Here is a 23,096-nt window from a genome sequence, read left to right on the forward strand (position 1 = left end):
GTTCTTCGAGTACATACTGCATACGAGGGGTAGGCTTTGAACCAGAATCCCGTATCAACTGGGAGCAGTTTCCTGTATAAAACGTGTCTTCTTATATTTAATGATAGCCATAATGCAGATTAATCTTGCCTGGTCATATTCGAACCGAACTGAACAGAAAATCGCCCAGTCTCAACTGGAAATACGGTTCACAACTCCGCTCCACCCTCGCCTTCTTTGCCACAACTCACTCTGGCTCCAATGCCTCTCGATGAACTCGACAGAGAGGGGTTCTGTCTTTTTCTGGGCTGTCCATATCTCCAATATGGTCTTGCTCCTCGACTTGTTGATGATTCCTACCCCCTGGCCACCTAAAGATCCGACCCTCTCGCGTAGAATCATGATGAGTGAATCGAGTTTCTGCAGCGCCTCCTGGTGCCTCTCTTCCCAGATTGAGAACTCAGACTCGGCGTTAACAATACCACACTCTTGAAAGTTGCCCTCAGCATGTTTTCCGGTAATGATGTAGGATGTTCGACCGAACCAAAGCTGATTCATGTGGGTCCCGATCGACTGGAAGAAGCACGATGCCTTCAATTCTGCCATCTCACTGGGAAACGTACCGGCTCCAGCCAGGCGCACCTTTGTCAACCCGTCCGTGCTTAATTGTTCATATCGTCGTCTGAGCCCAGCGGAAGGTTTGATGTTCCCGAACGAGGAGCCCCTCTCTTGGTATGCGGGATGTTGTGGACCTTGTGGCAACTGCGAGTATGAAGCATCTGCCTCGTGGCAGACAGCAACGGTGACACTTCCGAGCTTGTACTTGATAACTCGATGGTGGGAAATACTGTCACGGAGCTCCGCACTATACGATGTGAACGCGTCCTCGAAGGCATGACCCCAGTTAGGACGCTTGCGGGGGTCATTATACCGCCGATTTTTCTCTTCGTCGGCCGCGATAATCAGAGTGTTGTTGATCAGATGCATTTGCATAGCAACTGATCTCTTGATTCCGGTCTTGACAAAGGAGAGCAAGCTCCGAATGGTGTTCCGGGTAAGGATCACATCAATGTCGTCGAGCTTCATTTGGGGATGCAACGCTGTGAGTGCAGAGAACATAGGCTCAAATGGCCTGCGTTGATTCCTGGCTGAGTTTATATTCGAGTATGCAATGCCTCGGTCAGCTTTCAGCTTGACGGGACAAGCTCGGTGCGTCCATTGACGAGCAGCGCCTAGAACCGTTAGATTACTTCAGAAGAGGCCCCAAACCAGCGTCGGCCCGAAGATCATGACGGAAAGTAGACTGTACTGGTTTCAACCGACGACTTGGAACTACTAACCTGGGACGAGTATTTCAGGATGCGGCGCATTGGTCCAGTTGTACGAGCACAGCGTCTCGTAGCCTCCGGCGGATGAGACTGGCACGCCGGTTGGTATTATGGTCTCGGCAATCACAATGCCTGCTGGGTCGGCGACTGTCTTATAAAACCAATTATGCTTCCCGGATATGAGTTGAGGCTTTGACTGCAAATAGGGTTGCGAATGAATTGAGCATAGTGGTTGGGGAAAGATGTAAGAGAGAGTCTCTGAGACAGGTGGCGACGGAGATCCCGAGGGTTGGGTCGGTTGAGCAGCTGGAGACGGAAGTTCGGTGACAATCGGCTGTGGCCGTCTGGACGACTTGTTCAGTCCCGTGATTGAAGGCGAAAACGCGGGAATGCTCAATGGCCCGGGTCTGAACGAAGCCTCTGACGCACTTGGCGGAACGAACTCCGGGGCGCAGGTGGAGAGCGGTCTGGATTCGAGACCTGGAGCAGCAACGTGTCTAGAGTGGACAGCCTCCAGGTCTCGGCCAGGGCGGTCCTTTGGACAGGCAAGTCTGTAGATTGACTTAAAATGCTCATCTGTTTTGCTTAAACGGGGCGAGAAGCGCCAGGGGCTGTGAGCATGGCCCGATTCAGGGGACTGAGGTTCAGCGTCGTTCCTGGGACGTCTTCGCCTCGCTGCATGTACCTCGGCGAGGGAACGATGATCACGAGCCTCCAGGTCGCGTGATATTAGACTACGGATTCTTTTTGTGACCGAACGAGTGTCGCGGTTGACCGGATGAGTGTCGTGGTTGAGTTCCAAGAGGCCTGAATCTCTGATGGCCTCATGATTGTGCTGGCAAGTTGGTACTTTCCGCCCCCGAATGCGAGTTATCCGGGGCAGCAAGGCTCTGCGGCTCATACCTTAGGTATTCCTTTTTCCTTCCTGGGGGTGAGAAAGAAGGTGGGAACAAAAACGATATCGGGATGATATTCAGTGAAATAGCAGTTGCGCAATTCCTCCGAAACATGCTGTAGTGTGAGGTCAGGAAGATGATGGTGAGCATTTCAACTGGCGCAAATCTCGCGGTTTCGCACGGCCAATCACTCTGGCGACAATCTAGCCCACACTGTGGTTGTGGTTGAAGACCGCACTGTGACGTCGTCAGTCGCATTAAAGTGACGAGCGCGACACGGGCGACATGAACTAGCCGACCAAAAGGCGGAAAGAGAACTCTACAGTAGCAATTGAATAATCACATGTTTAATGGCACAGGAATAAAGATCCGCCATCTTACCACAGAGCGCCGGTTCATCTCAGCAGCACGTTCAACCCAATTGTCGTACTCCCCTGAGTCCCCTCGCCTCCCTCCCATCCCTCGACCGTGCTTCAACCCTTTCTTTTTCATTAACTACCACTCCTTGGGAGATGCATCAATGTAAAACTAGACCAATCGCTCCAAAGTGCAAACAGTAAACGGGAGGAGGCCCAGCAAGACAGTACGTTGGAACATCTCGGAAGCCTAGACATCAAAACATTGCCGGTCCATTGGAGTTAAAGAGTAAACCACAGCTAATATCACTTACGCCACCCTCAAGGTAGTAGATACGGACACAGTAAGTTTCAAACATGCCCCTGACCAGTGCAAAGCTGTACTTACTCTCGCTGCAACCATACTTCTCGCCAAGGACTACACCGTTTTTGCGTTGTCAAAGACTTCAGACTTTGCGCCGTCAGGCAGTTTCTGTAGATGATCGACCACACACAGTCGTAAACCTCTCGTGTGAAGTTCCTTTTTATGAACATCAGGCGGAATAAGGAAGCATGCCGTCGATGGCTTTGGTACTTAGGTATAGCGTTCTACGGCTACACTTTATTCCTTGAAACTTCAGCGTTGAAGATATAGATGGTTTCACAAGTTGGGTTCCGAGTCGAAAGACGGCCTGGTTGTGTGTAGCTTTGGAACGTAAGCCCTAGGCAGGTGCATATGCATTATCTTCAGAAAGTCTGGCATTGAGCGGAAAATTCTTGGTGACAAAGACAAGTTCTCATAGGGTTGGTCCGATCTAGGTAGGGGCAAAATAAATAAACCCGGCTGACCGTAGGTCTTCCAGCCATAACGTCGCGTGCAACTGGAGAAACGCCCAAATAAATAGCAGTTCGTACTTGTCAAACAGTTGGATGGCAAAGGAAATGGTGGAAGAAACCTTGCCGTTTTTGAAGAGTAGGTGTTGCAAAACACAGCATGTCTGGCAACAGGCTGGCTGATTTGTGTTTTTGAGGGTAGCTCGTAATGCCTGTGATTTTCGTCCACAACTCATCTGATGCATCTGACTATTAGACTTATGGCTGAAACCTTTAGCTCTATTCTGACGTCTGAAATCTGAGTGTGGATCGTTCGACCAAGCAGTCTATGTTTTGAAGACGTTGCGTAGCCTACTTGACCTGATACATGCGAAAGAAATCGAGAGCAGGTGTTCAAGGGCCTTAGCCCGGCTGTTCTTGTCGTGCGCGCAACTAGAAGTCACATTTACTGTTGACTGTTTTATCTATCTATCACTCTCACACAAGAGTCATTACACATTAACTGCGGTGACTATGTTGCAACTCCTGTCATAGGGATAGACTGGTGCTCAGGACAGTATGCTAGAATTTCAACTCAGCCCATGCATTCTCGCCCTGCTTTCTCTCTGCTCTTTATGTACCTTTCCCAACATGCAATCATGTACGTATAGGTTGTCTGGGGTGGACGTGGCGGGGCATCAGGACAGGTGGGGTGCTAATCAATGACGGGAGCTTGGGCAAGGGTAAGAGTAGTCATCTTGCGAGACGTACTATGATGGGTCTGCAAGACGTGTATATAAATGCCATGGGAGGGCCTGAAGTTGACAGTGCGCTTAGCATCTTAAGGCTCAAGTCTCTCATCGCTCAACATGGCCCCTCGTTTCCGTGCCGACCAAGTGGGCTCTCTCATTCGGCCCTCTTCTCTACTGAAAGAGCTCGACTCTCTGGGTTTCTATTCCGACAAGCTGTCCAAGGGTCAAGCCGCAGTGACATCCGATGCCATTGCCTGCGCGACCAAGAAACAGCTTGACCTCTCGATCCGGCCCATTACTTCCGGTGAATATGAACGCACCATTTTCTTCGGCGGTTTCTTCGAGAACCTCCAGGGCATGGAGGTTCGCTCAGATCTTCGGATCCCGCATGATTTTCGTCCAGGCCTTCCCAACATCACCGGTCTATCCAAAATGGGCCTCAACCACTTCGCCGCCGTCATCGCCACTGGGAAGATCAGGCATGTCACCTCAGCTTACCTACCTGCTTGGGAGATGATCAAGAACGCCGTGCCTCAGGAGCACTGGAAGGATTGCAAGATGGCAATCCCATCCATATCCTGGCAGCACATGTATCTGGCCAAGGGGACGGCCTATTCTCCAGGAGTTTACGCCTCGGACCGAGAGTACTTTCTCGACCTAGCTTCCGCCTATCATGCCGAGCTCAAAACCCTGTACGACGCAGGTCTAAGATCGGTTCAGATCGATGACCCCAACTTGACCTTCTTCATCGTTGAAGAGTTTCGAGAGGGTCTGCGGGGCGATGGCATTGACCCTGACAGCCTGCTGGAGCTTTACATCTGGGCGCATAACGAAGCCCTCAAGGGTCTTCCCGCCGACTTGCACGTTGGCGTTCACCTCTGCCGTGGAAACATGCCCGACGGACCCTCATTTGCTGAAGGGTCATACGAGAAGATTGCCAGCCAGGTGTTCCCCAAGCTGAACTACGCCACTTTCTACCTGGAGTTTGACGATCCTCGCGTGTCTGGTCACTTTGAACCCTTGAGGTTTGTTCCTCGAGGCAAGAACGTGGTCTTGGGTCTTGTATCGACCAAGTTGTCTGAGTTAGAGGACAAGAGTGCCTTGGTCAAGCGCGTCCATGAAGCTTCGGAAGCCATGGCCAAGGGACAGAGCAGAAGCGCGGCTGAGGTTCTTGAGGATTCGCTTGCCATAAGTCCCCAATGTGGCTTTGCCAGCCATAACACCAACAAAGGTGTGGCTTCGGAGGAGAGAATGTGGGAGAAACTGGTTCTCGTAAGGGACATTGCGAGAACTTTGTGGAGTGATGCCGTCTAGAACATACTTAGCAAGGACGTATCTAGCTACATATTACAGAATGATCGTTTTCTCTCGGGGGCTAAACAATACATCATGGAACCTCTGCAACTAGTGCTTGAAGTAAATGGGTAGGACTCTTTGGACTCGTCTAACCCGCTGGGGGCTGTTGAAGTCTTCATCAATCGCCGAACTACCTTGTGTATTTTCTTTTTTTTTTTCCTACTTAGAAAAGGCGGCAGTTGGAACGTCCAAAAGAAGGTGGGGGATGGCCAGAACCATAATGATTCTGGCTCGGAGCTGGAGTCTAGACTAGCGCCGAGGCCGAGATCGATGTGGAGTTTGGACAGCACCAACCCCAGTTGTTCAGAGGGGCAAAGCGAAGCACTATGCGTCTTTTCATTCAGACCATTGTTTCTTCTAGGGACTTTAATGAACGTGGGATAACTCTGCCATACGTTTGGTCAAGTTACCCAATCTTGAATAAGGGGTTCCCTTGAATGTCGCGTTGCTATTTGAGGTAAGGTAGGTTAATGTACCCTGGAAAGTTAGGTAGGTTGAGGGAGCTCCCGCCCCATCCCAAATTCAATTGGTTCGGCTGATGTTGCAGGCTGAAATGGAAAAGCCCCGTAACATACCCTACGTTGTGCTGCCGTCACTCTTTCAAATTCGCTCCTTTGAGAATGCTGGTGTACAGTTCTCTCGATAATTGAGGATGTGTGTAAGTCGTGGCTTATGTAATCTCGCAGTAAGGTAGGTGCATGGTCAGGTAGCTCGCCAGGGTTCCCCACGCTAAATTCAAGCGTCGCAGGGGTACGGAGAAATGCCCCGCGTCAAAGCTCCCCGCTAAAGTAAAGCTCCAACTTCGCGTCAGAGTCCAACTTTGCTTCGACTGCAGCTCCGAATCCCCTCGCCCATGAACGCCTTCTCGCCGCGACTTCTATCCTTCAAACGTACCATGGCGACCATTGGAACTCTCCAGCGCATCACTGCTGACAAGCTCTCTGCCATACTTCTGGCTGAGCAGGCTGCGGCCAACCCATCTGTGGCCGTGGTTGACGTCCGCGACGATGGTTCGTGTCTACCCTCAAGGTCTAAACATTTTGCGTCATCACTGACATCTGCCTAATGGTAGACTATATCGGCGGCCACATCAACGGCTGCATCAACGCGCCCTCCCGCACCCTCGACGCCATGATGCCCACCCTCATCCGCCGCCTCGAAGACAAGAAGACGGTGGTTTTCCACTGCGCCCTCTCACAGCAACGCGGACCCAGCGCCGCCCTTCGCTACCTCCGAGAACGTGACCAGATTCTTGCCTCCAAAAAGGCTTCGGAATCGTCAGATGATAAAGCCTCAGTGGAGCCTCAGACCGTCTACGTTCTCGACCGTGGCTTTGTCGGGTGGCAGGAAGTCTATGGCGAAGATGAGCGATTGACTGAGGGATATCGAAAGGAACTCTGGAGGGATGGGTACTGGGGCTGAGCACATCGGACCATCGAGGTGCCCCCATAGATTTCACTCGCTTGCAACAGCCGCATATCTACCCTTCGACGGTGAAACCTTTGCGGGCGATGTCTAAGGTGCAGCTCTTCGCTATCCAACGCTACGTCGGTGCTAGGTCTTTAAAACCTGCTCTTGCCTGTACTTAAAGTCGCGGTACGAGTGCCAATTCTTATCGGTTCTCCCACCGGCAACTACACCTTCAAATTACTCGCAACAAGACCCAGCAACGCACCACAAACTCGGCCCCGGAATCTTCACCATTCACATCATTCACAGCAATACCAAGAAACGCACCACAAACTCGGCACTGGCACCCGTGCGGAACCGCTCTCTGAATCGATGTCCATGACCACGATGCAACTTCTCAACTCGAAAGGAATCGTAGGCATCGGTACTGGCTGTGGTATAATTGGTTTCTTCATGGTTTTGGGGGCCATCTGCCGTATAAGCAAACTCCTGAAATCGAGGGAGGACCAAGTTTGCCTTCAGGTCGTGATTGGAGCGCTTCTACTTCTCATTGGATGGTCTATACTGATCGGGCCTGTTCTTACCTATTACGCGGTCGTGGTCTGTCTTTTCGTGGCTGCCATAGTCCCGTCATTGATCTTCAAAACATGCATCGCGCCGCTTTGCGGTCCCTTTGCTTGTGCGAGGCGGATCTCAATACGCGACGTCTTGCACACAATCAGCATTCCTCCGACCACCATCTTCACCCACTGGGAGCGATTTTCCTTGTGGATGATAGGAGCTGCTGAACCTGGGATTCCCTCTCAAGATATCTCTCTATCGCACATATCGCCAGGGGGGGTGCCCAATCGCAAGGAAGATGGCATCGAGCGGGCAGGAAGTTCCGCATGAAGGTTATGTCGAATTTGAGCAGATGAGAGAAACAGACCTGGGCTACAACTGCGTGTCTCGGAGTTTCGATGCCGCTGGTTTCAAGTTTGCGATCCTTCGAGGCAGATTTTGAAGCTCTGTGATACTCACTGATCACGGTCTGTGCCATTGTCCTCGCAGCTTCATGTGTCACCTACATTCGAGCCCGTATTAATCCGTACTTCGACACACAAATAGTCATTAAGACAGGTAGAAATCAGACTTGCCTAGGTTCATCATGACATTGGGGCACCGTTGATGCATTACTTCCTGTCGGCCTTCACAAAAGGTCATGCCAGAGATTGTCATGCGCTGGAGCAATATCCAACCCTATCAACCACATGAGGAACCAATAAGCTTCAGGTGAAGTGATTTGTGTGTTGAGATGAACTTCACTCTCTCGCCATTGTGACGGCAACTGCTGGAGAATGGCTTGACTACACTGAACATTTCAGGCAGCAGATTCGCTAGCCGAAAATATCTATCTCCATGCTCATACCGGATCTTGTCATGAATCTAATTAGCCCAGGTGTTTCCCTTGGATGCTAACACTTCTGCCGAGGCTCTGACTGATGGGTTACAAAAGGTGTCCGGAGAGAAAACTTTGAACGGATGAGAATAATGATTATACCTTTATGGACCAAGGCTCGACTAGGTGTCCAATCGGACCGACAACAAACGAGACAGCAGTAAACCCTTAGCAAGGCTTTTCAGTCAGAGACAGTCAGACATCATCCTCAAAGTTAGTGACACATTCGCTGTGATCATCCCAGACATCTCCAAGCTATCTTGGTCTGAGGATCCATCGTCCCGGACCACACGCACATCGGGCAACGATGGCGACGGTCTCTTACCACCTCGGTCCAAACGCGGGCTTGCTCGTATTTCTGATTCGACTCTTTTACTTAATCGGCTGCACTGCTGGCTTCGCAGAAACCATCATGTTGATGTACGTCGACGCATCAAAGCCGGAACCTCCAGTTCCAAAGAAGCCCCTCCGTCGATTTGCCTTCTGGCTCGTCCATTCGATATTCAGTGGACTAGTCTATGGAACACTATCGGCGGCCTGCTTCCCATTCTTCATTTTCTACTTCATACCCTTATTTGTTCACTGGCATTTTAGTCCGCCAGGTTTTCTTGAACAACATCTGCGCATGGCGTCCCTGCTCAATAATGAGATTCTCGACATTTCCCTTTCGGTCTGCGCCGGACCCTCGCCAAAGAAACCAACGGGTCCGAAAGAAACAAAACCAGCGGTTGCGGATGCGGCAGAGACTAAGTACAACATCACGACATCTCGAAAAAGGTGTACTTGCCAGCAGACCTATGAGCAGAGGGAGCCATCAGATGGTTCCGAAGAGATCACTGGACTTCAAGGAATAACCGAGCGCGAAATGGTACAGTCATTAGTGGACGAGGTCTGTCAACGCGTCAGGCAGGAAGTGGCACGCCGCCATGGCGAGGAGACGTCGATCGTGGAGCAGGTTTGCCAAAGTGTCAGACACACAATTTCTCGTCGTCTCAGCGAGGAGGCATCTCTAGGAGACCTGCTTCGCCGAGACCGAACGGGAGATACACTTTACAGTCGACCGCAGCACCTCGAACGGAATCTTCTCTCAGAAGTTGAGACTTGGCAACCTCAGGACGAGGGTCATCATGGCGACGACCAGACGAGTCTGAGTTCCACGGGGAGTGAGCAAGATACTGATGACAATCTGCGGCGCCATAAAGTGGTCCAAGAACAGGAAGTCATCTTCACCCCGTCGACTTCGTCTGCTGGTGGCTCGTGGACAACTGAAGGAAGGGGGTAGGAAGATAAACCATGGGTTACCAGCATGCGCGAAGAATGCTTGAACCAGAAAGGTTCCAAGGAAGTTGGCGCATTCTTCGGTTCCAACCTTCGGATACCTTTGAAGAGATACCACTTACTTTCTGACAAATGCCTGGGTTGTACTGGACCTTGCTCTGGTTGTAACGAGCCTTCCGACAAAAGCGATGCAACAGATTGCGCCGAATACGAAGGCCTGGAAGGCGGCTGCTTTTTCGATACTGACGACGACTGCTTTGAATGGGCGGGCTTCGTCGGTAGAACACAGGCCATCTGGACATGACCTCCGGGCATAGTTAGTCAGACAACTGTGATGAGGTTCGTTATACGGTTGTGATGATGTAGACAACTGCATGGGGTGCTCTCTGGATGGAGGCGCTGGGGATTTAGAAAAGAAATTCGTCGCGTTGAGCGGTCAATTCTATTTTTGGTATTCTACGCCTGATCCACCATCTCTTTCTTTATCCTGGTGATTGTTCCCGGTCCGCCATAAGTCAAGCCCGTGTACACCATAGCCACACTCGCGCCGGCGTTGAGAATCTTCAACGCCTGCTCTCCGTTCGTGACACCGCCCGTAGCGAAGATGACCTTTCTCGGTGTGTCCTTGCCCTCGATCAAGTCGTGAACCTTGCCCGACAGAGTGCCATCCATGGAAGGGATGGCAGCAGCCTCCTCGGCGGAGCCGCTCTGCAGCGTCTGGGCATCGAGCTTGCTGCGATACCTCTTGACCAACTCCAGGGTCCTTCCGTACATGGCGGGCCCAGAGTATCCGCCCGTCTCCATCAAGGCCTTCTGCTCCTTCGCCGAGAGCTGGACGCCCTGCGGGACGACGCCCGTCCTGCGCTTCGTGGTGTTGCCAACAATGACGCCGTCGACGCCGCTGTTGCAGACCGCCTGAACGATGCCCTCGACCTGAGCATCCTCCTCCTCGTCGGGGGAGACCTTGACCATGACCTTGGGGCGAACCTTGCGGTCCACCTTTGCGGCTTCATCCACGACCGCGCTCAACAGTCTTGTCAGAGGCTCGGTAGCTTGGAGGTCGCGCAGACCAGGGGTGTTGGGGCTGCTGACATTGACCACCAAGATATCAGCGTACTTGGCGAGAGCCTGAACGCAGTAGACGTAGTCCTGAGCGACGGCCTTGACATCTCGCTCGTCCGTCTCCTTGTTCTTGGCGATCTGCACGGCCAGAAGACGACCGGGGAGCAGACTGCCCGCGGGGACGCCAGCCTCGCCGTCCAAAACCTCCTGCTCCGTAGCACCCACCTTGCGGGCGAATCTGCGGACTCGCTCCCTCAGCGTGGAAGCCATGCTGTCGGCGCCGCGGGAGTTAAGGCCGTACCGGTTGACCATGCCGTCGATGCTCGGAACGCGGAAGACGCGCGGCTTGGGGTTTCCCTCTTGCGGGCGGGGCGTGCAGCCACCGACCTCGACGACGCCGGCGCCGAGGGCGAATAGAGCGTCGGGGATGTCGGCGTGCTTGTCGAGGCCGGCGCTGATGCCGATGGGGTTGGCGAGCTGAACACCGTAAACCTCGCTCACGAGAGCCGGGTGTTCAGCGAGGGTTCTATCGCGTTCGCGGATGTGCAAGCCCAAGTCGTAGAGGGTCTTCATCATGGTCGTGCCGGCATGGTGAGCTTCTTCGGCGTCGCTGTAGAGGAAGCGCAGCATGGGAGGGACGAGCCAACGGTGAATCGAGGCTCTGGTATCGGTGACGTAGAGGTAGGAAACGTAGAGAGAGCCGGCGAGAGCGGTGCCGTACAGAGCGAGCTTCAGATTCGAGCCGGCCTCGGATTCGGTCGACGAGGAGCCAGCGCCGGTCGAGGCATGACGTCGGGGGAGGTTGCTAGGGAGTCTCGGGCGGGCGACGATGGGATTTCTGGCCGAGCGGAGGGCGGATTGCACGCGGCCAGATCGCATGCAGAGGGACGCCATTGCTGAGGAGAGCTGCTGGTCCTGGCCAGCACTCAATGGCTCAGCGTTGATGCGGAATTGCGGGTTGGAGTTTTGCAGATGTCACTGCCGAGAACGGGGTTGACGCGAAGTTTGGTGGTCGACATTTGGCGTCGGTTTAGAACGGAGGACAGTGCGGATATGGCGCGAGTTTGTACTGTAGCCAGTCTAAGGTATTTTCTAAAGAATTAAATCGTAACAGATCATGACGTTCTCCATGTCTAAATCCGTCTAGTCCAACGCCGTCCCAATGCAACTACAAATGAAAAAAAAATTCCCGTTGAGCGTGTCTAGGATCTTTCCACTCCATCTTTTTGTTTATGCCTCCATCTTCACTGCGCCCTTGTGAACGGCGATGTCCTGCACCGCGCGGGCTTTCTCTCCAGGGTGCGCCCTCTCCTCCGCTTCCTCGGCTTCCTCGAGGACTTCGGCTTGGCGGTTCAGGAAGCTCAGATACGTCTGCCAGCCCACCGCGATGACGCCGGAAAAGACGCTGCGATATTCCATCGGGATGAAGGAGAAGCTGAAGGCCGTCACGGCAGGCCAAAGCTTGCAAGAGTTGACGATGCTCACGGGAACGGTCCGACGGATTCGCTCGATGATTTGCTCGAAGTTATCGCCAGCCAGGAACGCCTGCATGCCGAAGAAGTACGAGTTGAATATTGGTGTAAAGCACACCTGGTTCACGACAACCTTGGTGCCGAGGGACAGGAGGCGCGAAGCGTAATTGAAGTTTTGGGAGAGGAAGATGAACCTGTCGGCCACCAAGTCAGCACTTTGTCGCACCAAGCGTACGTCGATCGAACAGCACCCACCACTTGTAACTGGGGATCGAGGATATCGCGCCGATAATCAGCGACCGCGCCGTTCGCTCCGGATCATACTCGTTGCCGCTCATGTTCTGGGCGGAGAGGTCGGCGCAAAAGTAGATGACGAGGGAGCTCACGAACTGCGTCGTCAGTGGCCTCTTGCGCTGGGCGCGCGCATAGCCTTCGGCGGCCCGAGTCAACGGCCCGAGTCGCTGCCATAAGGGGATCGTCGCGACGGTGTTGGGTACGGGAATCGGGTCGTCTTGTCGCTTCGGCTTTGGGGGCTCGGTGCCCGAGTTGGACGAGTTCGCGCGGCGTTGTTGCTGGGAGAAACGGGTGCGCAGACCCGGGGTCTGGCGGCGCAGGAACACTCGAAACAGCGTTGCGGTCGCCATGGAGTTGTTGTTCGGGGGTCGATGTTCAGGATATCATGCTCGTGTTGCTTTGAGGAAGGAAAAGAAGGAGTTGGAGGATGAGTGAGAACGAGGTGTTTCCGAGGGATGACATAGCGGACATGCCGAATTGTCAAACCCGCCTTGCGCCCTGCCCGCCAACGCAGCGCAAATCATCCGTCCTCCACAGCGGGAAACCGCGGCACTGACTCCCGCTGGACCTGAGTTCCATTGCCGATGGCGGTCCTGTCGCCGGGGTCCGGGTCCTGCGTTCCATTCCAGGTCCATGTCACTCAGATTTGTCGGTGGATCTGGCTGTTTCTGCTGCTGTTTCTGTTGGTCCGTTCGCTTCTTGCGTGCTTTCTCCGACTGACCAAGACGCCTTTCACGCCGCCAGCTGCCAGCCACGTGTCAAGCCCTGTGCCTGGTTGACAGCTGTCAGTCACCCCTCATTGCCCCTCCAAGCGATGCCTCCTGCTCACTTGACTTCCCAAGACACCAGGCTACCTTGTCAGCGTACGCGCATGTCTCTATCGCATGACTGTTTTCAATGAGCAACAGAGTCGCCTTCGTGTCACTTGAGGCGACCCAGCCTCCTTGAAAGGAATCAGCCTCTTCCCTCAAGATTCCACCTTGTGAGGCGGTCACCGAAATTCCTGCGGTAGCCTGCTGAGGACGGGTCTTGAGGTGGCCTTTGTGTCTATTTCCAAGACCAAATTGCGAATCAAACTCGTGATCTCGACGAAAAGTACGGGACTTACGTGTAAGAAATGACGAGCCACGCTGGACGCTTACCCGGCTCACAGCTAAACTTCAACCAAAGCGGTCATACCTCTCCTTGCCCTTTGCTATAGCTTCAAGACACAGCTTGAGGAAGGCAGACCTCAGTCTGTCAACCAGCTGGGTCCATCTGATTTCCGCTCGCAGACTCAGACAAAGCTCCTTCTCCGTCAAGTGTTATTGATTGATGCTTCTAAGGCAGCCGCTTTCCACTGCTTGGGCAGAGACAGTGATCAGACGAAAGAAGTGAAACTGCAAGAGCTTACATCGGCATAAGTATACGGCGAGGCGGAAGAGCAGGAGCCCACTTCAGGACACGAAAGGATTGATCACGACCAACAGAGACGAGGAGCGGCAAGAGGCTCAGAAGAGCGATAGGAAGAGGCACACACGAATGCGGACGACTTGAACCGACAAGGACTATCACAAGGAGACAGCGAAAGCCCCAATATCACGGATGGCAGAGTAAATTGCGGACGACGAAGACGAGGACCACACACGCAATCGACAAAATGTGGCTCATCAACACCAACACCTTCGAACTACAAATGTTCAATGGTCCCGAAGTGCCCCCTTATGCCATACTATCACACACCTGGGGTGCCAACGAGGTGACTTTTCAAGACATACACGACCTGTCTCTCGCCCGTACGAAAGATGGCTTCTTCAAGATCCAAGGCACCTGCTTCCAAGCTTCTCGTCACGATATCAGCTGGGCTTGGATCGACTCCTGCTGCATCGACAAAACCTCGTCCGCAGAGCTCTCCGAGGCAATCAATTCCATGTACTCGTACTATCTGCTCTCTCGCATTTGCTTCGTCTACCTCTCCGACGTGCCCCCGCTTTCTTCTTCCCCCGTTATGAACGCTCTGCCATCCCTCGCCAGATCTCGCTGGTTCACGCGCGGCTGGACCCTCCAGGAACTCATTGCGCCACGAAGGTCCATCTTCTACGCCTCGGACTGGTCGAGTATCGGCACCAAGGGCCTTCATCGAGGCGAGCAGCCCTTTATCGCTGCCATCGCCAACATCACGGGCGTGTTCGAGTCGGTGCTGTCCAACACACGTTCGCCGCGCTACTACTCTGTCGCAGAGCGCATGTCGTGGGCCGCAACACGCCAGACCACTCGCCCAGAGGATCTTGCCTACTGTGTCATGGGGCTTTTTGGAGTCAACATCCCAGTTCTCTACGGTGAGGGTTTGACGCACGCCTTCCAACGGCTGCAGCACGAGATCATCCGCACGTCCCCCGACGAAACCATCTTCGCGTGGAGGGTCGATCCGGCACAGGAGCTGGTCGATCCCCACACGGGAGAACGCCGACGGAGGGCCGTCAACTCTTCCGGTCTCCTAGCCGCCTCCCCCGCCGATTTTGCCCGGTCCCACGATGTCCACCAGCGCGCCCTGCATAAGGCATCGCCATTCCGCCTGTTCAGCATGACCAACATGGGGCTCTCCATCGCTGCAGAGTTGATTCCGCTTCCTCCTCCTGGAAGTCCCCGGGGTAGCCCGCAGTTGCAGTCACAGTCGTCCAGGCCTCTGGTCGTTTTGCCGATTGGGGCAAGCGACAGGCCGACGAATGCCGGTTCACGGGCCCGGGTGGGGTTGTATCTCGAGCCGGTCTTACCGGCCCCGTCACAATCACCTTCGCCGGTCCCGCGGCCGGCGTCGCCTGCCCTGCCCCTGCCGTCGCCGTCTTACACCCAAGCGTTCTACCGCCGTGTCAAGTGCGACGACTTCTCCTTTGCGCCGTCATCAATGGGCGGTGAATTCCCGACCGGCAACAAGACGGACATCTTCATATTGGACGATGACCAGTTTGCCGAGATGCGGTGGGCAGACCGACCGAGCTCCGCTGCAGGCTCACCGTCTGTCGGTGGAAGACTGTCCATATCGCCTAGCGCCTCGCCGCGGGCTTCGCCGAGGCTAGGTGGTGCGGAGTTGAACTGATGCGAGCCAGAATCCGTGCGATGGCGAGGAAGTACGACGGCGATAAAAACAGGGTTAGGAAGAAGCGACGGGGGCGGGGGCAACGATGAACGACGAATGGAGATAATGAAGAGACACGGGAAGACAGGAGCATAAGATACCAAGAGCAGAACATGGTGATGGGGGAAGACAGGTAGGAATCATCATCATGGGATACACGAAACATATTAGATAGAAGCCATTCCAAACGTGGAGAGGAACAAGCGAGAAACACCGAAGAGTTGGAGGAGTATATCATAGCTGTGAAAACAAACACGGGGCAAGAAAGACAAGGTCGCCAAGCAGGATGACAAGGCGTTAGCAAATGCAAAATAGACACGAAACCACGAAACATTGACGTTAGACACCATCCACAAGTCAGGACATGGCAGAAAAAGTGAGACTCAACCTCTTTTCCGACGTTGCTCAACATCTATTCCTGACATCACAGCCATCGGTAATATCCAGTGCGTTTGAATCCTTTTCATTCAAAGTGTATCCTTCTACTCCAGAACATGAGACTAGGCTCCCCTTGCAGGGTGAGTTACTCGGGTATCTCATCCAGGAAACCTTCCTGTACTACATACATACATATCCAAAGTCGGCAGTACATGTCATGAAATGCCTTCTGTTCTTTGTGCGTCCCTCCTGTCAAAGCCTTCCTGTCCTGTTGTTTTCCCAATCCAGTCTAAATCTTTTCGGCACGCATGATTCCTCCCCAAATGTATATCCGCTCTTCCTGTGCCGCAAGAGACTGGACCGAGGATTTCCGCGGGATTGCTTGCCACCCACAGGATGGGGAAACGGAAAGTATCCCGCAAAAGGAGTGCTGCGTGCTGTACTGCCGCGAGAAAGGGGACTGCTGCTTCCCTCTTCGAATGTAAATAGAAATCTCAAAAATGTCTCCGGCCTCCTCTCCGTCATTGGCGGAAGGGGGGAAGAGATGTGGTATCAAACGGTATATGCCAAGAACACGAAACGAAAAGAAGCATACCGCGCGAGCGCGCGCGGATGCACCGTGAGAAAACGCGAGTCGTAAGGTCGTATCGTACAGATCAAATGAGATCAGAGAAGCCAAGGGCTGCCGGTTGTCGAGGTGATGAGAAGGAGCGAGGATACCGTGGGGAGATATCAAGATGAGGTTAGATAGCCAGCCAGCGTCGAGATGAGTTGATTTGATTTTTGTCGTTTTCCAAGTGTTTTTGTGGTTTTGTCGTCAGTGGCAAAGGAAATATTGAGAGTTGAATGAGTGAATAGGGTCGGTAAGACAGGTAAGGAAATGTTAATGAGCGTCGTGTGTCGAATGTCGTCGACGAAGAGAGATAAGGAAATGTGAAAGATCGTCGTCTCGCTGGCTGGGCTGGCTTATCATTCCTGTCATCTTGAGTAAGTCCCCATCTAGTAAATGGCATCGCTGGTCCTCCTCTGGTCAACACTCGCGCGCGGCGAGACCTCGAGCATCTTGGTGCTGCTCGAGCTCACATGCCTGGCGTGACCTCTGCTGAGGCTCACGCTCGTGGCACGTTGAAGCTGGGGCGTCTCGCCTTCGGAATTGTCGGGCGACGTGTTGCTGCCGTCCTCAAATGCGTTGAGCAAGCCCTCGCGGCTCTTGATTCTCTGATGCTGCACGACCGGCGTTGCACGCTGCTTCTCAACCGAACCCCACTTCATGTCCGCCTCGTCCATCAACTCCTCCTCATCGCTGCTGGGAAAGGCATCGCCGGTCGACTTGCGGGGCGTGCGATCACCGGCAAGCATTTCGCGGGATGGCGTGGCGAGGTTGGAGAGGTACTCATCGTCGGCAAGCTCCTCCTCCGTGTCGTTGACCGAAGGCGAGTGGCTGCGGTTGCGGGGCTGGAAACGCTGCATGCTGGATCGCATGCCGGACGATCTGCGTTTGCCGATGCGGCCGGAGAGCCATGAAGCCTCGGAGTCGATCGAAGCCAGGGAGACAGACTGGGGCTGCTCAGGCGAAGGCTGGATGCTGTGTCGCAGCGACGTCGGGGTTTGTCTCATCTTCTCGAGCTTCTCCATCTTCTCGTCAACACGGCGCATATCTGAGGTGGGAGTGTCGTGCCTCACGACGGCGGGGGAATCGGCGTCGTCAAGAATGTTTTCTGTAGTCCGGACCTCTGAGACAATGGGCAGGGGAGGCTCTTCCACTTCTGGCGACCCCACGCGCGAGTCGGGAGGGCTAAGGGGAAGCTCCGGCAGGTCTTCTCTAAAGCGCGAGCGAGTGCGCTTGGGAACGCCGGAGCTGACCTTGCGAGGAATGTAATTCATCGGTGGTGGGATCGCTTGCACCGGCGCTTGTGCTTCCTCTGCCGGTGGTGGTGGTGGTGGTGGTGGCGCCTGCATCTGGGTCTGGGCTTGGGTCTGGGCCTGAGCTGCCGCCGCGGCTTGCATCTCCTCGCGCGACGTATTCGAGAACGACGAGGGTCCGGAATTTCTTCTCTTTCTGTTACCCCAGCGGAAAAGGGCTGAAAACGACAGACGAGCACGCAAGGTGGACTCGGATGTCTTGCGGGGGGTCTCGTCGTGTCTCGACGACAGTTGTGAGATGGCGTGCTCCTCATCCGGCGCGTTGGGCGACTTCGACCTCGACTTCTTCGAGCGGAGAAGACTCCGTCTCAATCTCAGGCTCCCCTTGGGCGTCGTCTTCGTGCTGGGCTTGCGTTCGGGTTTTGTGTCCGGCGAAGGCGGTGAGAGGGGCATGTCGGGCTGAATGCTGGATGTGCGGTGAATGTCGGGGTCGATATCCATTGGTTCCGGTAGTGGTGCTGCCTCTTCTCTTGATGATCTAGCGGGTCGATACGACGAGCCGGATGCTCGTCGCTTCAAGTTGGCCGAGGTCATCACGGCGGGCGTGGCCTCGATCCCCAAGCCGACGATTTCTCGTCCCAACACTCCTCTCTCCATGTTCGGCGGCGGCGGCGAGCCGCTATTCCTGGCTTCTGCTTCGGCCTCGCGTTGTTTCTCTGCCCGTCGTGCCAACCTTCTCTCGACTCGTTCCTGGTCCCGTTGTCGTTTCCTCTCTCTCCTCCGGTTGTCCCTCTCCATCAACTCTCGCAAGTCGGCGGCGTCGAGGTCATCGGCGAAACTGTTTACTCTCTTGTGTGCCCTCACCACTGACTCGGGCACCCTCTCTGAAACTTTCCTTTTTTGGTGATGTGGGCGTGATTGTCCTGAACTGCTCTGGCCAGGACCCCATCTCGGAGAGACGGTGTATCGTAATGTCGGTCGGGGTGCCAATGCCTCGAGGGCGGACACCCGGAATGAGTGCATCTCGGAGTCGGATGACATGCTCGAGTGAATCGATATCGGTAGTGAAACGTCCGAGGCCGGATTTTCAAAGCTCCTGCGGAAGCCGAGGCCCGTTTTGACCCTCTTGCTCTGTTTCCTCATCGGCCGACCGGATGTCCAGTCGTCGGCCGCTGGCCGTACCGGCGCGAAGTTGGTCATGGCCTTGATTTCCGCCTCACGATCCGACTCTTCTCTCCTCCTCTTGCTGGACTTCATGTTGATGCGGGAGGACGAGCCCTTCTTCTGGCCGTTGCGTGCATTATGTAGGGTTGGCGCCCGGTGCCACGCGGGATCCCCTTTTTCTTCTCCGTCATTTCGGTCGGCTGGGAAGAGCCCTGTCAGCCGGCCAGGTACCGGTGGACCCGAGCCTTTTTGCCCCGCGACGCGGATGGAGTCGTTGCGACCGGGGGAGAAGCTGTAAGTACGGGTCCGTCGGGTTAGCTTCTTGGAGGGGTGAGGGTGCTGCTCGTCGAGACGCTGCTTCTTCGGCGTTGCCGCCATGCCATGGCCATGGGAGGCATCGTTGGTGGTGAGACCTCGCAGCGGCGGCGCCTCGACGTCGGACAGGTTTGCGCCGCTTCGCGAGCGTTTGCGACCGCTCCTCCGGCGAAAGGGCCAGAGGGCCATCTTCCTGCGTCTTGCGTCGCCAGCAGTCTGGGAATGGGGGGTTTACGTATGTGTTAACGCTTGATACTGGGTTGTTCGTCGCAGGACCGGCTTCTGTATGGGTGCATGATCGGAGGTAATTATTCGAGATCGGGGGACATGTGCGTGCTGGACAGGCGGCCTCGTTTAGATCTCAATGCTGTTGGATCTCGGTGTCTCTCTTCCAAACTTGGGCTGCAGTCTTGGAGTTGCCACCAGTTTCGCAATGGGCGAGCAGAACGAGGGTAAGGCTGGGTTTGTCCCGAGCGAGAGGAATACGGGAGGCTTGACTGCTTAAAGAAGGCGCCAGGATTGTGCAGCAGTTAATATGGGTTTTGGTGTCTAGGAGATCCGGATCGTTGTTCGCAGCAAAAGAAGCGAGTGGAGGAAAGACGAGGAAGGGTACGGCGTACCGGATGCTACAACAAGGAAGCAGTAACGGTACGTGTAGGGGAAAAAGAGGGACAAAGTCATATGCTATGCAGAGTGGCAATGCCTGGGAAGATGATGGATGGAATGACGGATGAAGGCCCCAAAGAATCACAGCAATCAGGGTCAAGACGAAGATGCCCTGGCGACTGAAGCGAAGGGGGCAGCAGACCTTTTCCTCTTTTTTCCTTGGTGCTCACTCCAAGTGCTGAACCTGCTTGCTGGACCTGGACTGGATTGACTTCAGACTGACTGCAGCATATGGCGTAAGTAGCCATACATACTGGACGAATAGAAGATCTACTTCGTCCTTTAGACTCGGTACATGCAGATATTGGACACTGATGGGACGAGGTATCCGTAGACAGCTGGGCTAGAGGAAAGAAGCCGGCGCATCTGCTGGACTGTGTACTTTGTACACTACAGAGTACCTCGCGATGCAGTACGTATCCATTCTGCGTAAAAGGTACAGTGCTGACCGAATAGGAACAGGGCTGCTCGAATGGGTGGCAGGGCAAAGGGAGCATGAGCCGGGCCCTTTGGAACCAGACCACGAGAAGACGGTTGGCCAGGGTTCACTGGGTTTGGGTTGGAAAGGTTCAAGGATCAGTCAAGGGCCAGGGGGCGTGTACACGACATGGGACATGGTGTGTGGCCCGCCGCCGGGGGTATGTTTCTCGTTGTTTCTCCTTCTCCTGGTCCCTCTCTCTCTGTGAGGTGGTGCTGCTCGGGACAATGTGCGTGAATCTGTGGTGTGCTGTGTGGAATACTCAATATTTGAATTTGAGAGGTGCGCAACAGACAAGAAGGAGGAGACTCAAGCGCATTGCATACGCAGACGACTCAGGAGACAGCTGGCTGGGGGATGCCGTGCTCGCTGCAGCATACCATTATGCAGTATGAAGTATTCATATGCCTCTGTTCCTGTTGTTGCCCCTGTACAGAGAGAGTACCGTAATAGAAGCAGACTCCGGACTGTTGGAAAAAAAGAAAGACAAAGAGGGAGAGCGAGGGAGAGCCGGATACCTAGGTAGCGCAACACGCAGCCTCCGGCCGGCAGGGGGAATGACAATGTCGTCGATTGGACATGGACTAGGCTTGATCGCCGCAAGTTTTTTCTCTTTCAGTGTCAACGGTGTGGAACCGTCGTCCTTCTTTGCAAACCACGCGGTACCCGGCTGCCCTGGTCTGGACTGATACCTAGATTGGAGACTGACGAAGCATCTTATTGCTTATTAGCAACCGAGAGACGACAAATGATGCGATGCCATGCCATGCAATGCGATGCGCTGTGTGCTTGGTGTTTGCCGTCGCGCTGGTTCCTGGCCTGGCATGACCTGACTGATGTGCGGAACGGATAACGGGGAGCGGCGGCCGGCTGTTGAAATGTCTCTCCCCTCGTTTGGTCTGCTGCCCAATGTGCCAATCCAGCCAGTGACAGTCCCGCCACCCTGGCTTCTCGATGTCTCAATGTCTCAGTCTCTTGATCTGTTTGACGTCTTGCTGTCTCGCTGTCTGAATGTCTTAACGTCCGTCTCTCCTCGCCCTGGCTTGTCTCGTCTGCTGCTGTTATCTGTCATTCTTTCCGTGCATTCTGCTGCCCAGCCGCCGTGGTGTTGAACATGGTGCTCCGTACTGCGTAATAGCTGTGCCTCCAAAGGTAAAGCTTGATAGAGTTTCCCGCCCGTCTCATTTAACGGTCGGAAGAGGAGGGTCTCCTGGCCACCGCCGGCGATGTATTGTCCTGGGCAGAGAATGCGGAAAAAAAAAAGCATGCTCAGGTGCCAGAAAGGCGAGAAAGAAGGGATGTGGGAGGGATTAAGGCAAGGCACCCGTACCTTACGGTATCGTATCCGCGCTCTCGTCCCGACTCCGACCTGTACAGTACAGCACAGCTCAAGTGTGCCGTACCATCTTTCTTTCACTCCACTGCTGTCTGCGAAACCGAAACAGCTCAATGGGAAGTCGCGGAAAACAGGAACAGGAATGGAGTCAGGAACAGCAGACAGAAAGTGGATGTGATGCTGGGTATGAGCCTCGCAATTGGGTCGTCTGTTCAGTTGCTGCAGTGTCGCTCGCAGACTGATGCAGCGCCAACGTTTCTTGCCGAGGCGGTCTGCTCCAGTCGCCTCTTCTTTGAGCCTGAGTTGTCTGAGTCTTGAGGCTGGGATCCTCAACGGACATCATTCCAAGGATGAAGGGAATGCCGTTGTCCCTGAGTCATAGACATTCCCCTAGGAGAGGGAGGAAACCAAGATGATGTGAGTCCGACTCGAGCACTCCCAGCCTCCATTGACCATTGTCGTCAGGAGGCATATCGACTCGATCAAAGTGTTCCTCTTTTGGAACGTCCATAGTGCTCTCATATTGCTATTCCTTGCTGTGCCACATATTGGACCCCGAAAAAACCAACAAGATCCAAATGCGCCGGCTCAATCCAATCGTGACCCACATGCGCGCCAGATGTGGAAGATAATCGATTCTGCCCTGGTTCCGACCCAAATAATTCCTGCTGGGCGTGAAGAACGGACGGAGAAACAAGCCCATGGAGACGAGCCTGTGTGGAAGCCACTGAAAACCCGGCGTATCCTGCCGGCTACTACGGCCTTCTGTACCGGCACCCGATGGCTGCGTGGCTGGTCATTGCGTCCGCCTCCGCGCCGTCGTGATGCTTCGGCTAAGTCCCAACATGTGCTGGCAATTGCGGCATGCTCTAAGCTTCAGCTTGTCTGTTACGTCCAGAGTCGAACCGACTGACGTTGTACATGGTGAAGTCGCTGGAATCAGTCCTCCGCTATCCCACCATCTGTCCTGACGTTCCTGTCGCGCCTCGTCTGCCCACCGGGCTCAACTCACAGACGGTCGCACAGGACGTGGCGTGCGCTGGGCTCTTGCTCGCCATGCGCTTGTCGTCGGTAACACTGACAATCATTTGGCACCAGCCAACTACCGGCCGTCCCGCCGTCAGACTGAAGGCGGAGGATCGACTTGGATAGCAGCCATTGCCAGCCAACAATGGGCGACAGGTCTCTCTCTGTCCAAGAACTAGTGTAGCGCGATGACCAGCGCGACTCCTCTTCCTGTCAAGAACTCAAGCTTATCCCCTCACGGGTCCATCCCTCAAGTGACGCCGCGGCCAACTGACTGGACAAAGCACACAAAGGCGACGGTCCACGACCGAAACCGCTTAGTTATTGAGGGGAAGACACCAT

At 54.5% G+C, this 23,096-nt stretch overlaps 7 protein-coding genes across 7 annotated transcripts; 3 read left to right on the forward strand and 4 right to left on the reverse strand.

The window, feature by feature from the left end:
• Nucleotides 1-119: 119 nt before the first annotated feature.
• On the reverse strand, nucleotides 120-1,065 carry CkaCkLH20_07727 (geranylgeranyl pyrophosphate synthetase; the record flags this gene model as incomplete). Its single annotated transcript, XM_038890443.1, has 2 exons — nucleotides 120-175; nucleotides 231-1,065. 2 exons carry the CDS (start codon nucleotides 1,063-1,065, stop codon nucleotides 120-122), a joined length of 891 nt encoding a protein of 296 aa, XP_038744051.1.
• Nucleotides 1,066-4,220: 3,155 nt separating this feature from the next.
• CkaCkLH20_07728 (uncharacterized protein) lies at nucleotides 4,221-5,417 on the forward strand (the record flags this gene model as incomplete). The annotated part of the gene is made up of 1 exon (XM_038890444.1): nucleotides 4,221-5,417. The coding sequence occupies one exon, from the start codon at nucleotides 4,221-4,223 to the stop codon at nucleotides 5,415-5,417; it is 1,197 nt and encodes a 398-aa protein (XP_038744052.1).
• Nucleotides 5,418-6,312: 895 nt separating this feature from the next.
• On the forward strand, nucleotides 6,313-6,881 carry CkaCkLH20_07729 (uncharacterized protein; the record flags this gene model as incomplete). Its single annotated transcript, XM_038890445.1, has 2 exons — nucleotides 6,313-6,469; nucleotides 6,532-6,881. 2 exons carry the CDS (start codon nucleotides 6,313-6,315, stop codon nucleotides 6,879-6,881), a joined length of 507 nt encoding a protein of 168 aa, XP_038744053.1.
• Nucleotides 6,882-10,041: 3,160 nt separating this feature from the next.
• Nucleotides 10,042-11,541, reverse strand: CkaCkLH20_07730 (dihydroorotate dehydrogenase; the record flags this gene model as incomplete). The annotated part of the gene is made up of 1 exon (XM_038890446.1): nucleotides 10,042-11,541. The coding sequence occupies one exon, from the start codon at nucleotides 11,539-11,541 to the stop codon at nucleotides 10,042-10,044; it is 1,500 nt and encodes a 499-aa protein (XP_038744054.1).
• Nucleotides 11,542-11,877: 336 nt separating this feature from the next.
• CkaCkLH20_07731 (Mpv17/PMP22 family protein) lies at nucleotides 11,878-12,763 on the reverse strand (the record flags this gene model as incomplete). The annotated part of the gene is made up of 2 exons (XM_038890447.1): nucleotides 11,878-12,313; nucleotides 12,375-12,763. 2 exons carry the CDS (start codon nucleotides 12,761-12,763, stop codon nucleotides 11,878-11,880), a joined length of 825 nt encoding a protein of 274 aa, XP_038744055.1.
• A 1,289-nt stretch (nucleotides 12,764-14,052) lies between these two features.
• On the forward strand, nucleotides 14,053-15,489 carry CkaCkLH20_07732 (het domain protein; the record flags this gene model as incomplete). The annotated part of the gene is made up of 1 exon (XM_038890448.1): nucleotides 14,053-15,489. One exon carries the CDS (start codon nucleotides 14,053-14,055, stop codon nucleotides 15,487-15,489), a length of 1,437 nt encoding a protein of 478 aa, XP_038744056.1.
• Nucleotides 15,490-16,905: 1,416 nt separating this feature from the next.
• Nucleotides 16,906-19,437, reverse strand: CkaCkLH20_07733 (uncharacterized protein; the record flags this gene model as incomplete). The annotated part of the gene is made up of 1 exon (XM_038890449.1): nucleotides 16,906-19,437. One exon carries the CDS (start codon nucleotides 19,435-19,437, stop codon nucleotides 16,906-16,908), a length of 2,532 nt encoding a protein of 843 aa, XP_038744057.1.
• Between the last annotated feature and the right edge of the window lie 3,659 nt (nucleotides 19,438-23,096).

The sequence above is a fragment of the Colletotrichum karsti genome (assembly GCF_011947395.1).
Source record: "Colletotrichum karsti strain CkLH20 chromosome Unknown Scaffold25, whole genome shotgun sequence".
In the NCBI taxonomy this organism is placed as follows: Eukaryota; Fungi; Ascomycota; class Sordariomycetes; order Glomerellales; family Glomerellaceae; genus Colletotrichum; species Colletotrichum karsti.